This window comes from Cinclus cinclus, chromosome 2 (assembly GCF_963662255.1).
Source record: "Cinclus cinclus chromosome 2, bCinCin1.1, whole genome shotgun sequence".
Taxonomy (NCBI): Eukaryota; Metazoa; Chordata; class Aves; order Passeriformes; family Cinclidae; genus Cinclus; species Cinclus cinclus.
Window position 1 is genome coordinate 91,835,908 of NC_085047.1, and position 13,691 is coordinate 91,849,598.

The window sequence follows — 13,691 nt, forward strand, 5'->3', positions numbered from 1 at the left end:
GCTGTGTTATCATAAACCCAGCTCTGCACTATTGCTAATACCCTTCCTTGCTCTTATTGCTTTCCCTGAGGCTGAAAACAGTTCAGTTCAACTCCAAGATGTTTTTCTCGTTTTGCTTCCCTGAATTGCTCAGGCTGCAGATCAGATGTCTTTATTTCAAGTACAGAATCTGTGCTCCCTAGTTTGAAAAAATGCCAGCGTGTTTTCTTCTATTAAACTGCAAAATACAGGAGAGAGGCAAATGAGAGGGATTGTTAGTGAAACACAATGAGACAAAGAATAAAACATAACACACACAAAAAGAAATCATACCTCAAACTCTGAAACTACATAGATAGCTGTGTGCAAAGAGTGTTCCTTCACTGTGCCACACCATCTGAGGGGCTGGGATTCTCTTTCATACTAAATTTTTTGTTTCAGAAAACTTTCAGGAGAAATTTTTGCCCTCTCCATGAGAAAGGCAGAGAAAGCCTGACATGTCCAGTCACCTTCTGACTTTTTAATACAGAAGACAGACATGGGCCAAAGGCAAAAGCATTAACCTCATTTCTGCCATGGAAGGAAGATGAACTTCCTAGTGTACAACCCCCAGGTACATGAGGGAGGGAGCCCATGGGATCCTCCCCCACATCTTGCTATACCAGGATGGATTCTCCTCCCAGTTAATGCAGCCTGTGCAGCACACTGGGGAGTCACCAAAGGCACACGGGATGAACACCTCCTTCAGGAGGCAGGCTGGAATCATGGTGCTTGGAGAGGCAGCATCGTGGAAGCACCCAGCAGGCTGAGCCCCATCACAGAGCTGGCTTCAGGCAGTGACCTGTCCCTCCTGGTATTCCCCACCACCACCACCACCTCCTGCACAGCCTCCACAATAGGGAGGAATCTATACGTGACCTTAGCATGAGTAAACAAAGTTAATGTTTTATTAACATTGACACCGAGTTCCCAGTCAGTGCTGGGTGAACTTAGAGCAGTTCAAGCTGGTGTGGCATGTAAGGAGCCTGGGATAAAGCCAGGCCTGGTGTGCCAAGGAGTGCTGGCACACAGGTCTGCTCAGGACAACATCTCCAAGGGATAACATCTCAGCCTGGATCTAACCTTTTAGGCACAGTACTGAAAAACTGGCCTTCAAGCTTATTACCCAAGTTGCTAATTGTGCAAACCACACAAAGAGGAAGGGGCTTCAACTCCCTGTTTGTACATATCATTCAGCTACCTCTGGTTACAGGAGTGTGACCCTTGCAAACACATTCTCTATTGGCTTCTTTTGGAGCTGTTTGGTCTCCCTGAGCCAAGGCTTTGTCTTGCTGGTGCCTTGGTCAGCAAGAGAGAAAAAGTGCAATGGATCCTGCCTAGCCCTGCCTACCACCATGCCTGGGCTGTGCTGTGCAGGACAGGTCTCACCTCCAGCCTTGTGCCACTCCAGGGTCCTGAACAACCTTCCCTCCCTCCTGTGTGACCTTACGTCTCAGCTGTCCTTCCCTTCAGTGGCCAGCCCAAGGTCAGTGGTGCAGGCATTAAAAACCGGCCAAGAAAAGCAAACATTAGTCCCTCTTTGAGCTGTTCGGGGTACATTAAACACAACAAAAGGCTCTGGGTCAAGGGATTGCCACTGCAATGGGACCAGGGCTGGCTGCAGTGGCCACAATGCCACTGGATGCTGATGGGCAGCCCTGTAGGGGCAGCTGAGGAAAGGGGGCACTGGATGAATCCTAATGGACTATAAAGCAAGAATGACCTTAGACCAGCCCTCCTGCAGGGCCATGAAGAGTTGCCCACTGGTCAGTAATAAGTGTCCTGAAAAATTACTGCAGTGTCCAGGAGCCCTTCAGCAGAGCCCATAGGATAGCAATTGCTCCATCCTACCTTGATAAACCACTTCAGGCAGGCAGCGTTTACTTTCACTCATGCACCAACTTTCCAGGAGAATCCCAGATTTGATACAGCTGCACATGGATGCTGCCCATGGCTGAGCCATGCCAAGCATGTGGTAATTCACCAGGTTTCAAGTCAGCTTGTTTGTAAGGTGGTGGAAAATCCCCAGGTTTCCAATGGGAAACTTCTACACTCAGAGCTCTTGTACTTACAAGGGCTCTGCTCTTGATGGTTCTTCTCTCTTCATGGTCTCTGTTGCTACAAAACAGAGGAGGGACAGGGTAGAAGTCCGTGAAGGTGATATGGTTTGGGAGCAGGTTGTCCACGTACACAGCATGCAGCCCAGTGCTCCCTCTGAGCCCCTCATGCTGCCACTTGGATCTCACTGAAGACATAATTAATATTTTTGCATGTGTTCCCAGGTCTGGCTCTTGGAGGAGGGGAGGGAAGCCTATCAGGGGGTTTTAGTGATATGAAACAGGGGAGATCTATTGCATGCTCAGGGACAAGGGGTAATAGCCCTAACTTGAAGGACAGCAGGCGCAGATCAGATGCTAGGAAGAAATTATTTGCTGTGACAGTGATGAGACAATGAAATTGATTGCTCAGAGACGCTGTGGGTGCCCCACCCCTGGAAGTGCTCAAGGCAAGGTTGGATGGATCTCTGAGCAAGCTGGTCTAGCAGAAAGTGTCCCTGTCCATGTCAAGGGAGGTAGAACTAATCTTTATGGTCCATTCCCACCCAAACCATTCTGTGATTCTATGATTCTGGCTTGACTGAGATGGGCTGTGTCCCAGCATCAGTACTGGCCCCTCAGGGACACCACTCCATACTGGTTGCAGCTGGATGTCCATGTGCTGAGTGCTGCACAATGGTCCCAGCTGCCATCCAGCTGCCATCTATCCCCTGGCCCTTCCCAAGCCAAAGCACAGCTCCCCACCTGGCTGCTGATGGCAAACTGGGTGAATGGAATTGGAAAGCCCATGTTTGCCAACCAGTCCATTTGTCTCACAGACTGGTGGATATGGTGCACCCTTAGTAAATCCCAACCACCTTCTTGTCTTCCATCTGCTTGCAAACAGCGTCCAAAAGTAATTGCATATTTAACAAGTCATTACTTATTTTCTAACCACCCACCCTGCAATATCCTATGTTCCAACAAATGACTACATATCGTAGTGGGAGAACTGTATCTACTACTTGCAGGTGACCTGGAAAAGAAAGGGGGAAAAAAAGAAAACTCAGAGAGAAACAAGTTCTCCATTGCTTTATCTGCTCTGATAACAGCTATCACCCAGAGTCTATCGCAAACCCTACGGGCACTTCACAAAATGCGTAACTCTGCTGACCTGCTAAGGTAGTCAAGAGAAAGGAGAAGGGCATTTGATAGGAATAAACTTTCTCTTGCCAGCATTATCAACACCCTTTATAAAGGCTGATAGGGGTGAGCAGTGGCTTTCATTGGCACAGGAAGCAATCTCGGTGACCTTCAGTGGAGAAGAAGGTATAAAACCCAAAGTCTTTTTCTTGGTCGACTGTTTGGGCACCAGTTGAATTTCTTAGCTTCCAAGTAGGACACATTTTGGGAACTTTTCTGAGAAAATGGCAACTTTAAATGAAAAGAAGACCTGCAGCGAACGTATGGCAGATTTCCGTCGTTTTGTCTGGAATCCAGAAACAAAGCTCTTCCTGGGAAGGTCCTTAATTAACTGGGGTAGGTTTTCACGTACAAGACTCTTCTCTTCCTTCTGGTATGCTTAAAAGCGGGGGGGGGGGGGGGGAGGGGGGGAGGAGGGATGTCATCCTAATGAGTGGGACACAATGTAGATGTGTTGAAGCCAGCAGTTCTCATATGTGCTTCTAAGCCACTTTTTGGGCAGCTCTGTGACCTGGATCAAGTAGATCAAAACATGTAGTCCCTTCAAATGGATGACTTCAAAGTGGTTTTGAACCAAATACTTCAAAAGGTGAAAAATTAACACAATAATAGGAAACTTATTATTAGCTAGAGGTGATGGTTACACTGTGGTTTTGACATTGTTAATTAAAATGGGGTTCAGGTACATGGAGAAATTTTCTTAATTGGTGAGTTTTATCCAATTCTTTGGAAACAAGGGGTTTTTTTCTGAAATTCCTTTCTGAATTATTGTCTGCTCAGTAGATCTTGTTTCTTATCACTGCATGCTAGCATGTATTTCATTCTAGCAGGTATTTCATGCCAGCATGTATTTTATACTAGCAAGTATTTCAGCTGAGCGTCCCTTCCCACAGCCAAACTTGTGTCTACAATGATTATCTGTCTTATGATCCACGTTCTGGGATGGGCAGCCAGGACCATTGTACGGAAAATCCATACTCTTCCCACAGACTGTAGGAGTAGCTGCAAGTTTCCAGGTGATTTTTTTCCTGCCTGTGCATGTAGTTTATTGGCTACTCCTAAAACCAAAATTTTACAGGCAAGGCAACTGAAATGTGAGCCTTTCTAGTTGGTAGAGAAGGTGCTACAAGGCACCGGTGATTACAAGTAGAGGCTTCTAATAGTACCCCTCCAAAACAACCACTGGCTGCTTGTACAGCACCAGCCATGTGTAAGACACCTTATGCACATACAGACAGAAACACAACATTAATTTTGCATTATCTCACAGCAGAATAAAGCAGCAAAATGGCACATTTTGTTGGTGGTGATTTCAGCTGTCTAAGGCAGCGAAATAATATGGATCTAAAACCAACATTCCTGAAGTATTGCCATCTGTCATCCAAGTAGCACAAGGACCAACTTGGGTTTGTCAAAAAAAGCACCTCATCATCTGTGTCACTTAGTTCATGTGTAATAAGTAGATAAATGGTTATATTATCTGAAATTACTTCAAGATGCCACATAACCTGTAAGCTTTAAATAATGTGAGCTCAGCACCAACTCCTTCAAAAATCCTTGTAGAAATACACAATTTTTTTTGCCTAAGAATATTTTTTTGAGTGTAAAGAAAATGCTCCAAAGCACCTGTCCCTTTACAGGGAGAACTTCCCTGGGGACAAGGGTTGGAAAGGAAATGGCTGCCACTGCCAGGATCATCCTGGCTGCAGAGAGAGCACTGCACATCCTTGCTCAAAATTTGAAATTCTGCCCTTGCTCTTTTCCACAGTATGGATCAGCCTCTATTACCTGGCTTTCTACGTGGTCATGTCGGGGCTGTTTGCACTCTCCATTTATTGTTTAATGAGGACAATTAATCCCTACGAGCCGGATTACCAAGACCAGCTGAAATCCCCAGGTACTGCCAGGGTCCCGTAGCAGCTGTGTAGGGCTGGGCTGGGCTGAGAGGCATTGGCAGAGCCCAGGGCTGAGAGGAGACCAAAGTAGAATAGATCAGGTCAATTCCGCCCAGACAATCCCTGAAAAGTTTAACCTCTGAAAGTGAAACACTTTCAGGCTTAAAAAAAAAATCTGGCACATTTATTTACATACTGATATATGAATATATTTATATATCCATATATTTATGAACATATATAATATTAAAAAAATAACGCATGTATATTAATTTATTTCATCTTGCTATTGGGTGCCTGCCAGCAGCAGGTCACCTTCTCTCCCCATGGGCAGGGGTCAGTCCCTGGGGAAGTCCTAGGTTCCACTCCAAACCCCCCAAGCACCACAGAGGGCTTTGGGGTACCCAGCAAGATGTAGAGGCAATGGGGTGAGCAGCCTGGGATGGGTTAATCCATGCTTGCCAGCACCATGGAAAGTCCCTGGGAAAGCAGGAATACCTTGCCAGTAGGACGTGCTGTGCCAGTAGTCAAGGAAGTAAAAATAAGACAAAGATATGGGATTAGGAATACAGATTTATATGAGATGCTCAGAGACCATCAGTGCACTGTTAAAACTCCACACCCCAATGGCTGGTTTCCACAATGGGAGGGGGAAAAATAGCCCTAAAATTATTCTGTCAGATGCTTTTGTACTTTGAAGTTTCCACTGCCAGTATTCAGCAAGTTTGGTGTTTGCTGGGAAAATAATTCCTGTGACATATTATGTGTGGCTTTTTCAAAAGCTGTTTCTCGTGCTGCTGTATGATCTAGTTCTTTAACCTAACATGACTGTTATTGCTAACAAGTCCTGGGGAGATCCAATACAATTGCTGTGATGATTTTGTAAGCTGTTCTTGTAACAGCATGGATATATGTGAAAATAATTCAGCAGCAGCACAGGCTTTAGGGTTTTGGATGAACAGCTCACAGCTGAGGTGGTTTCTGTTAACATAGTTAACATGGTTAAATTCTCCCCAAAAAGGCAGGAGGATCTCCTACATTTACAATGAGTCTTGATGCAGCATAATTGCTACTGTCAATTTAAATAAACAAATCTGTGCCTGGCACCTTTCCTCTGCTTTGTCTTCTCCTTTCCTCCTTGTGAAGGTGTAACCATAAGACCTGATGTTTATGGGGATAGAGGACTACAAATTTATTACAACGTATCTGACAACAAAACCTGGGAAGGTTTAGTGACAACTCTTCACACTTTTCTGACAGGTAAAAATGAAGTTTCTTGTGTAATATTGAAAAAAGGTGCTGCCTTATCTCCCCCACTAGATCTGAGGACCTTAAGTCAGTGCTTCCATTTTACATTTGTCCTTCTCAAATCACAGATTTTGAGTGGAAATTGAATATTCTGAAAGGGATGAGCAAATCACCTCATGAATCTATAAATCAAACGTATGTACACATCTATTAAAATCCAGACTCTGCTTCAGGGTTTTCACTTCCTTTAATCCTAAACAGCTTTAATAAAATAGACCAATAGAAAGTCTGAAGGAAGAGGGAGGACAAAAGGTCTTAAAAATTAGTGTCATCTAAATTAATCTAATTAATTTGTCTATGACTACAAACATCAAAGTGCCATAATTAATCTCATAAAGCATAGTGTTTTCAGGGAATACAGTCAAAGTAGGTTATGTGCTCCATTTGCCTGCTCATGTCTTAGCACATTTATATTCCTATTGAGCCTTAGTATTGTAATTCTTCATGTTTCCCACACACATATTGAGAAAAATTGTATTAGAAATTTACTTTATATGGAGCTATCAACACAAGCTGCCAGTCTTAATTTGATCTCTTTTCTTTTGCTTTGCTTGGAATTTAAAAAAAAAAACAACAAATGCAACAAAACTGAACCAAGCTCCTATACAGTTAAAACTTTCCTTGTTCCATCTAATCCCGACTTCACCAGAAGTAGTCTCCCATGACAGAATCTCCAGCCTGATGTTGAGATGTATAATTTGCATATGAAAAGCTTCAGAAGGGATTTTTTTCTTTCTTTTTTCACACATCTAGCATATACACCAGCTGCTCAGCATCTGAACATCAACTGCACCAATAATACATACTTCATCCAGGACACCTTTGATGGCCCAAATAAAACAAAACTATCCTGCAAATTTACCTCAGACATGCTTCAAAACTGCTCTGGCATCACAGATCCAACGTTTGGATACCCAGAAGGAAAACCCTGTTTTATTATAAAAATGAACAGGGTAAGTACAAGTTCAAGGTGCTGAGCAGAAAAAATTAAGAGTAGCTTGAGTCTCCACTGGGGAGCTGCTGTGTCTCTGCTGCCATGGGTTCTAAACTCTGCTTTCTACTGAGAATCAAAAATCATGTGTTAGACAGAGATCTAGAGTTACCAGGGAAATCCTGAGACTTTTCCACCATTCTTATGAAAGTAACATAGGGCAGTGATCTCTGAACTGACCCTCTACAGCTTAATTTACTTTGGTTAGTGCCCCTGTCGGGCTCTCATCCCACAAACTAGCACCAGAAGAGCTTCCTCATGCAATACCACAGCCCTGTGCCTTCAGCTGAGGCACCAGGATGTGACAGTAACTGATGTGGTCTCAGAGAGGTGATATCTTATTTCTCCAGGAGGCAAAGAAAATCTTTAGCAGAACCTATAAAACCAAAACTCAAACCTAGCAGATATTTTTCTCAGGGAAAACCACCAACACATTTTTGGACATGAATAAAGGGAATGTTCAATGCTTTAATTTTTTTTCAGGATGTAGACAAAAGCATAAGCACTTTGTTTTTGGGTACAATTCTGAGCCTTCTGATTCAGTTTTGGTAGAAAGCGAAGAGCTCAAATTCCCCTCCAGTTTTTGATAGAAAAAACCACTGCATTTTTTGTTCAGCTTGCACCTTAGGCATTTCCAGAGATCTGTGCAAGCCCTAATCGAGAGGGGAGCTGTGCCCCTGACTCTGGTTAGTGAAAGAAGCTTTTTCTAAGAATGCCTTCTTTAGCAAGACTGGGTGCCATCCCCAGCAGAGAAAAGATGTGGATAGTGACATGGGGGCTTCACCTCCTTTCACTTCTGCCTCTGCAGGTTGCAACCCCACGATTTTTGTAGGATCAAACCAACCCAAGTGTTTCTCTGCCAAAACCAAGGTTTTCTAAGAAGGATAAGATCAAAAGCACGGATATTCACCTTTTCCTTTACTGACACACAATTGACAGCTTTAAGAGAGCCCTGGCTGCCTGTGCATCAGCCAGGGCAGGTGGTAGGGGTGGGTAAACTAGCTGGACTCGGAGGAGGTGCAGTGCTACTTGCTCTGGCCAGGCTGGAGCCCATCAGCAGTGCTCATCCCAGGTAATGCCGAGTCCTGCTTCCTAAATATCCAACCACAACAGTTTTTCACCTACATAAATGAGGTGATTTGTTTGAGAGACTCTTAAACAAGAACATGTTAAGCATCCTTTGAAGCTCAGCTCTCAAATAATTGATTGCCCAGTTTTATCTCAAAACAATTTTCAAGATGACCAAATGTGTTTTCTTTTTCAGATTATCAAGTTTTACCCTGGCAAGGGCACTGCACCAAGGGTGAACTGCACATATGTGGTAAGGGTATGAGGTTGGGGTCTCACACATTTCAAACACTGCAGCTTTGAGAGAAAAAAAATGCAGTGGTGACCAGAACAAAATACCCTAGTAGTTCTGAAAATAAGATCCCAAATATTCTCAGTTCTGCACAAGTTCTTGCACCAGCTGACACACCAAGGAAAATCCTCCAAGTTTGCTCTATTTTAAATCACCTGAAAATTTGCATTTTTGGGCTGCAGAGAACATTTGCTGTTTGCTTTCAGCTCCCTGTAGTGATGTTCACACCTCAGTGAGCCTCCCTCAGGCTCTCAGCAGGTCCAACTCACTGAACCCCCAGCTGCTATCAAAGGACACTTGTTGCTTTTCTTGGCAATAAGAACGCTGGGAGATTCCCATTTTTAATTGAAAAATAAGACTGGTGCTAAACAGCCTGCTGAACCTGAGCTTTAACACACACTTAGCAGCCCTGAAACACTTGCCTCAGGCTGGTCGATGGTTTCCTCACCAACAGAGCTTTTTCCTCTCTGGTTTTACAAACAGGGCGAGGAGTCTCACCCGCTGGAGGTGGACTACTACCCCCTGAATGGCACCTTCAACCTGCACTACTTCCCCTACTACGGGAAAAAGGCTCAGGTGGGTGCTTCTGTATTTAACTTTTCTTTCTCTTTATGTAAGGTGAAACACATACAGAGCATCTTTGCAATCCTACGAGAACTGGAGAGGCTATTTTCAACACCTCATTTTTAAACTGGTAGTGTAAAATTTTTATTTTTTTTTTTATTTCTCCTCCTAGCCTAGCTACAGCAATCCCTTGGTAGCTGTGAAATTTCTCAACATTACGAGGAATATAGAACTTAACATAGTGTGCAAAATCATTGGAGCTGGAATTACCTTTGACAATGTTCACGATCCGTACGAAGGAAAAGTGGAATTTAAACTGAAAATAGAAGACTGAGCAGCAACAGAGACACTTCTGAAAAATGTATGAAGCGTAAACTAGTATCACATTCATCTATATTTATTTTCTCACTATGTTTCCCATATAAATTACAGTGCAAAGAGACATTTTCTATTGCAAACTGGCCTATAGAGCTAAAAATCAAGATCCTAATCTCAGTGTGTAAAGATGAAGATTATCTCAGTGTACATATCTTAATATTTCATGGCTACAGGATGCTGCTGCCTTAACGCAAATATTTGTACAAAACAAGTTTCCCCCAAAGGGTGCAGCTGTGCCTTCAAAGAACACAAGTATAGACTTAAATGATCATTTTCAATCACTTTTCAAACCATACTAAATAATTGATGTATGATACTAAATCTTGGTTAATGAGAAATCAGCTTGAAAAGGAAATCAATATTCTGAAATACTAGTGAGTAATTAAATTTTCAATCTCTCTTGTATAGGATGTATAAAAATGTAAAAAAATTATCTCTATTCCAATGCATTGGCTTTTTGCACTAGTCAGCTGAGTCAAATTCTTTTAGGGGTTTTTTTAGTCATTTTAAATCAATTACTTCAAAAGAAGTGAACTTGAAATCTGTCCTCTAGCTCACAGATTTCACTGTACCACTTACCCTGTGTATATAACCCAGTAAAAATGGCTGGTAAGACTGTAACACCCAGTTACCTCCAGGAAACTGTTCATTTAACTAGAGGTTGCAATTTGTTTGGGGTTTTTGTTTGTTTGGTGTTTTGTTGTTACTTTGTATTTGTTGTTTTTGTGATGGTTTTGTTTTATCCAGTAGAATAGCCCCATATTGGAGTTTTGGATTATTTGGAGTAATTAGAAGATGCTGCAATAACGCTAAATCTGTAAGTGAATCTAAACTTTAAGAAGTCTGACACAAATAATACAAAGAGACAGGATTGTTATGTCTGTATAGCAAGTTTATGTTACCCAAAATCCAGGATGCTCCAGCCAGAGAATAAACACTGCACACACCAAAAAAAAAAAAAAAAAAAAAAAAAAAAAAAGATTTTCAAGAGCAGAAATAATTTTGCAGCTTCACTACCTGGACATTTCAGAAGGTGAGAAGATGTAACAGATCACCTCCTGTACTTCAGCCAGCCAGCCAGCCTGCAGACAGAATCCAGTTGTAGGCGAATGTTTCATCTTCAAAGCCACAAATGATATTTGAGCCTTTCTTAGAAAAATTCTGCATTTCAAAAACAGTAAGAAAATGCTTCCTCATATGAAAAATTTTTTACCCCTGACCTTTCCTGTTTCAATTTTTTCAGTGCGGCTTTGCCTTTCCGCTAAGAGACAACAAAAATCAATTTTATATCCTTTTTAGAACACAGGTCTTCCCCTGTGCATATTTCCAAAATAACATGGAGAACAATAAAACACTTTTGATAACAAAATAGTAACTCGTGTTCAAGATTGGTTAAATGTTGTCTACAAACAGAACATTTAAATATTTCCAAGAAAACCCAGAACTCTTCCCTTTGTGCTCTAACAAGGGCAGACTCTCTTCTTGACTGTATCTGGTATCTACGGTTGCACCAAGCTGGGTGATGCAGTGGCACGAGATCACACTCCAGCCAGCCCTACAACCATAGCACAGGAATATGCTGAACAAATTCCCTATGGATTGTGTGCCTGCAAAGCTACAGCTTCAGAACAACAGCCTAGACCAGCTTCACAGAGAGACTTATGATGAGATAAAGGGAAGCATCCCTGCGTTGACCAAATGATGATGTGTTCTGACATCAAAAAAAGATCCACCAAATCTGGTTCTCTACGTACAAAGATTGCCATCCTGAAGTTAAATGTTTATTGAACTTCTAGCCATCTGAGATTATTCTCTTTCTTTATTGAAATCAGAAATAACAACAACAAAGACCAAGGTTTGCAGCTAGTGTAGCTGAAGTAGAAAAATGTAGTTAATATTAGCCTGCCGAAACCCCAAATGCAAGCACACTTAAATAGCAGAATACCCATCATGCAAATACTTGGAAATACTAATTACTGCATGGCACAGCCCAACACTACGTACAAGCATGTCATCTAGTGGGCACAGCTGCACTTTGGAGGCACACAAATGACAGAAGCTACAAGATACAGACCAAAATAAGCACATGGGAAGGAAAACAAGCAGGGCATCCTGCCCAAGGCCCAAGAAGCATGAGTGGCAAAAGCTAAACAAGCTAAAAAGCAGCTGAATCCAGGGGAAGGATGCCAAGAAGCAGGAAACACCAGCAATGAGAGGGAAGAAATGAAGAGACATTTCTTCTAAGAGATCTCCAGCCTCAACACCTTCATCCTGGAGACTGAGAGGACCTCTGCCACCAGTGCCAGCTGTACAGCAGCAGGTGCAAGTTACTGTGTAGTCACAGTTAATTTATAGAGACTGACAAGCATTATAGACTAACAGGTGTATACACATGGCAATAATTATTACTATGCAGGAGCTAGCATTAGCATAAAGTGTGTTAAGGAATTAATTTGAAACCAGACACATTTATCAGTCTTTTGAGCACTTTCACTGCAAGAGTCCAATTCCCTGAGAGAGATGCACATGCATTCAAGAGCATATATATATATATATATATATATATATATATATGTGTGTGTATCTAGGTATATCTAGATATAATCATATACACCGATTATACATAAATTCAGCTGTAATAGTAGCAGTATTTGATTAGACCAAACAATGTAAAGGGGGAAAAAACCCATCAGGCTACATGGGAAACTGAAGCAGCAGATTTAAGAATGAACTGCAAGCAAATGCAAATTCCTGAGTTTAGTTACATGCAGATCAGCTAGGATGGGGATGGGTGGTTAGTCCATGCCTCTGGAGCAGTGCAGGGGCCAGGAAGGCAGTATCAGAGACCACATAGTGGCTCTCAGTGCCAGACTCTGCCCTTTTTTCCCCATCAGCTGTACAACAGCAAGATTAGCCAGGAGAAAAGGCAGGAGGAGGCAAAATAGGCCATGAAACTAATACATTAACACCAAGAATATTTATATCCAATAAATTTTAGTTTCCAGACTCATCTGCTAAAGGTGTTAAATAAAACTATTGATCAGTGTGAAGAGAACAGAAATACAGCAGTTGCTTTGAGATGCACCTTCCACACCTCTTTATCAATGTTCAAGGCAGTGGCAAATTACTGAAGTGCAGAGTCCTAATGATGGTTATTAAAATAATACAGCAAACACTGAATACAAGTACCTTGATGCTTAAAGGAATTGTGCTATGGCTATGAGACTATACAAATTCAAAGCCTTCTCTGCCTTTCAGAATTGCCATGTACTAGATATTAATAACTGAGTCTTTGCTTAATGGTCATATATGATATCACTGCTATTGCACTTGGGAATTCCTCCCACCATTTCACAGAGGTGTTTTTAATCTCTTACCTGTAATAAAAGTCAAGCAGAAATTGATTCTGCAACAAATAAAGCTGTCTAGCCATGTACTACTTTCAGTAAATGGATGTAAAGTAACAGCTACATCAATAATGCTTGCAGAAATTATTTTCTGCTGTGCACAATAAACTCCCTTCACAAGCTTCATTTCTTTCAGGCACAAAACCTAAAGCTCAAGATTATTTTGTTTAAAGTAAAATAAATATGTGCATGAAAGAACAGGTGCCCTTTTCTTCAATTTGATTTGAAAGGCTCTTCTCACCAGGGACAAAGATGTTTCATTTTTCTTGCAATTTTTTTTACCAGAGCGGTAACAATGGATGCGCCAAATTTCTCATTATTTTAAGAGCAGAAATTGACCTGAAAATTCTCTTCTTAGGATTATATTACACCTCTGAGAAATAACTAAATTCTGGGGAAACACTTGGGATAACACTATTCATTAATGTGTGTATATTTATCTGTAGTCCTACTATTACCATGCTGGGGAAGTCATCGTTCCAACAAAAATGTGTTCCAGGGGTTTATTAATATCATCAACTAGGTAACTTA

At 41.9% G+C, this 13,691-nt stretch overlaps 1 protein-coding gene across 2 annotated transcripts; it reads left to right on the forward strand.

The window, feature by feature from the left end:
* Positions 1-3,481: 3,481 nt before the first annotated feature.
* Positions 3,482-9,709, forward strand: ATP4B (ATPase H+/K+ transporting subunit beta). Of its 2 annotated transcripts, none has more exons than XM_062515079.1 (7): positions 3,482-3,593; positions 5,026-5,154; positions 6,299-6,412; positions 7,214-7,413; positions 8,716-8,778; positions 9,295-9,387; positions 9,548-9,709. In XM_062515079.1, the coding sequence occupies exons 1-7, from the start codon at positions 3,482-3,484 to the stop codon at positions 9,707-9,709; spliced, it is 873 nt and encodes a 290-aa protein (XP_062371063.1). The 2 variants fall into 2 exon arrangements, with proteins under 2 accessions (XP_062371063.1, XP_062371064.1); XM_062515080.1 differs by having other exon boundaries at positions 8,716-8,772.
* The last annotated feature ends 3,982 nt before the right edge of the window (positions 9,710-13,691 follow it).

Bases quoted from the DNA above. Each gene is read 5' to 3' on its own strand.
- ATP4B (XM_062515079.1), top strand. From the start codon at position 3,482: ATGGCAACTTTAAATGAAAAGAAGACCTGCAGCGAACGTATGGCAGAT. The intron at 5,155-6,298 runs GTACTGCCAGGG...CTCCTTGTGAAG, and splicing joins AGACCAGCTGAAATCCCCAG to GTGTAACCATAAGACCTGAT. The intron at 6,413-7,213 runs GTAAAAATGAAG...TCACACATCTAG, and splicing joins TCTTCACACTTTTCTGACAG to CATATACACCAGCTGCTCAG.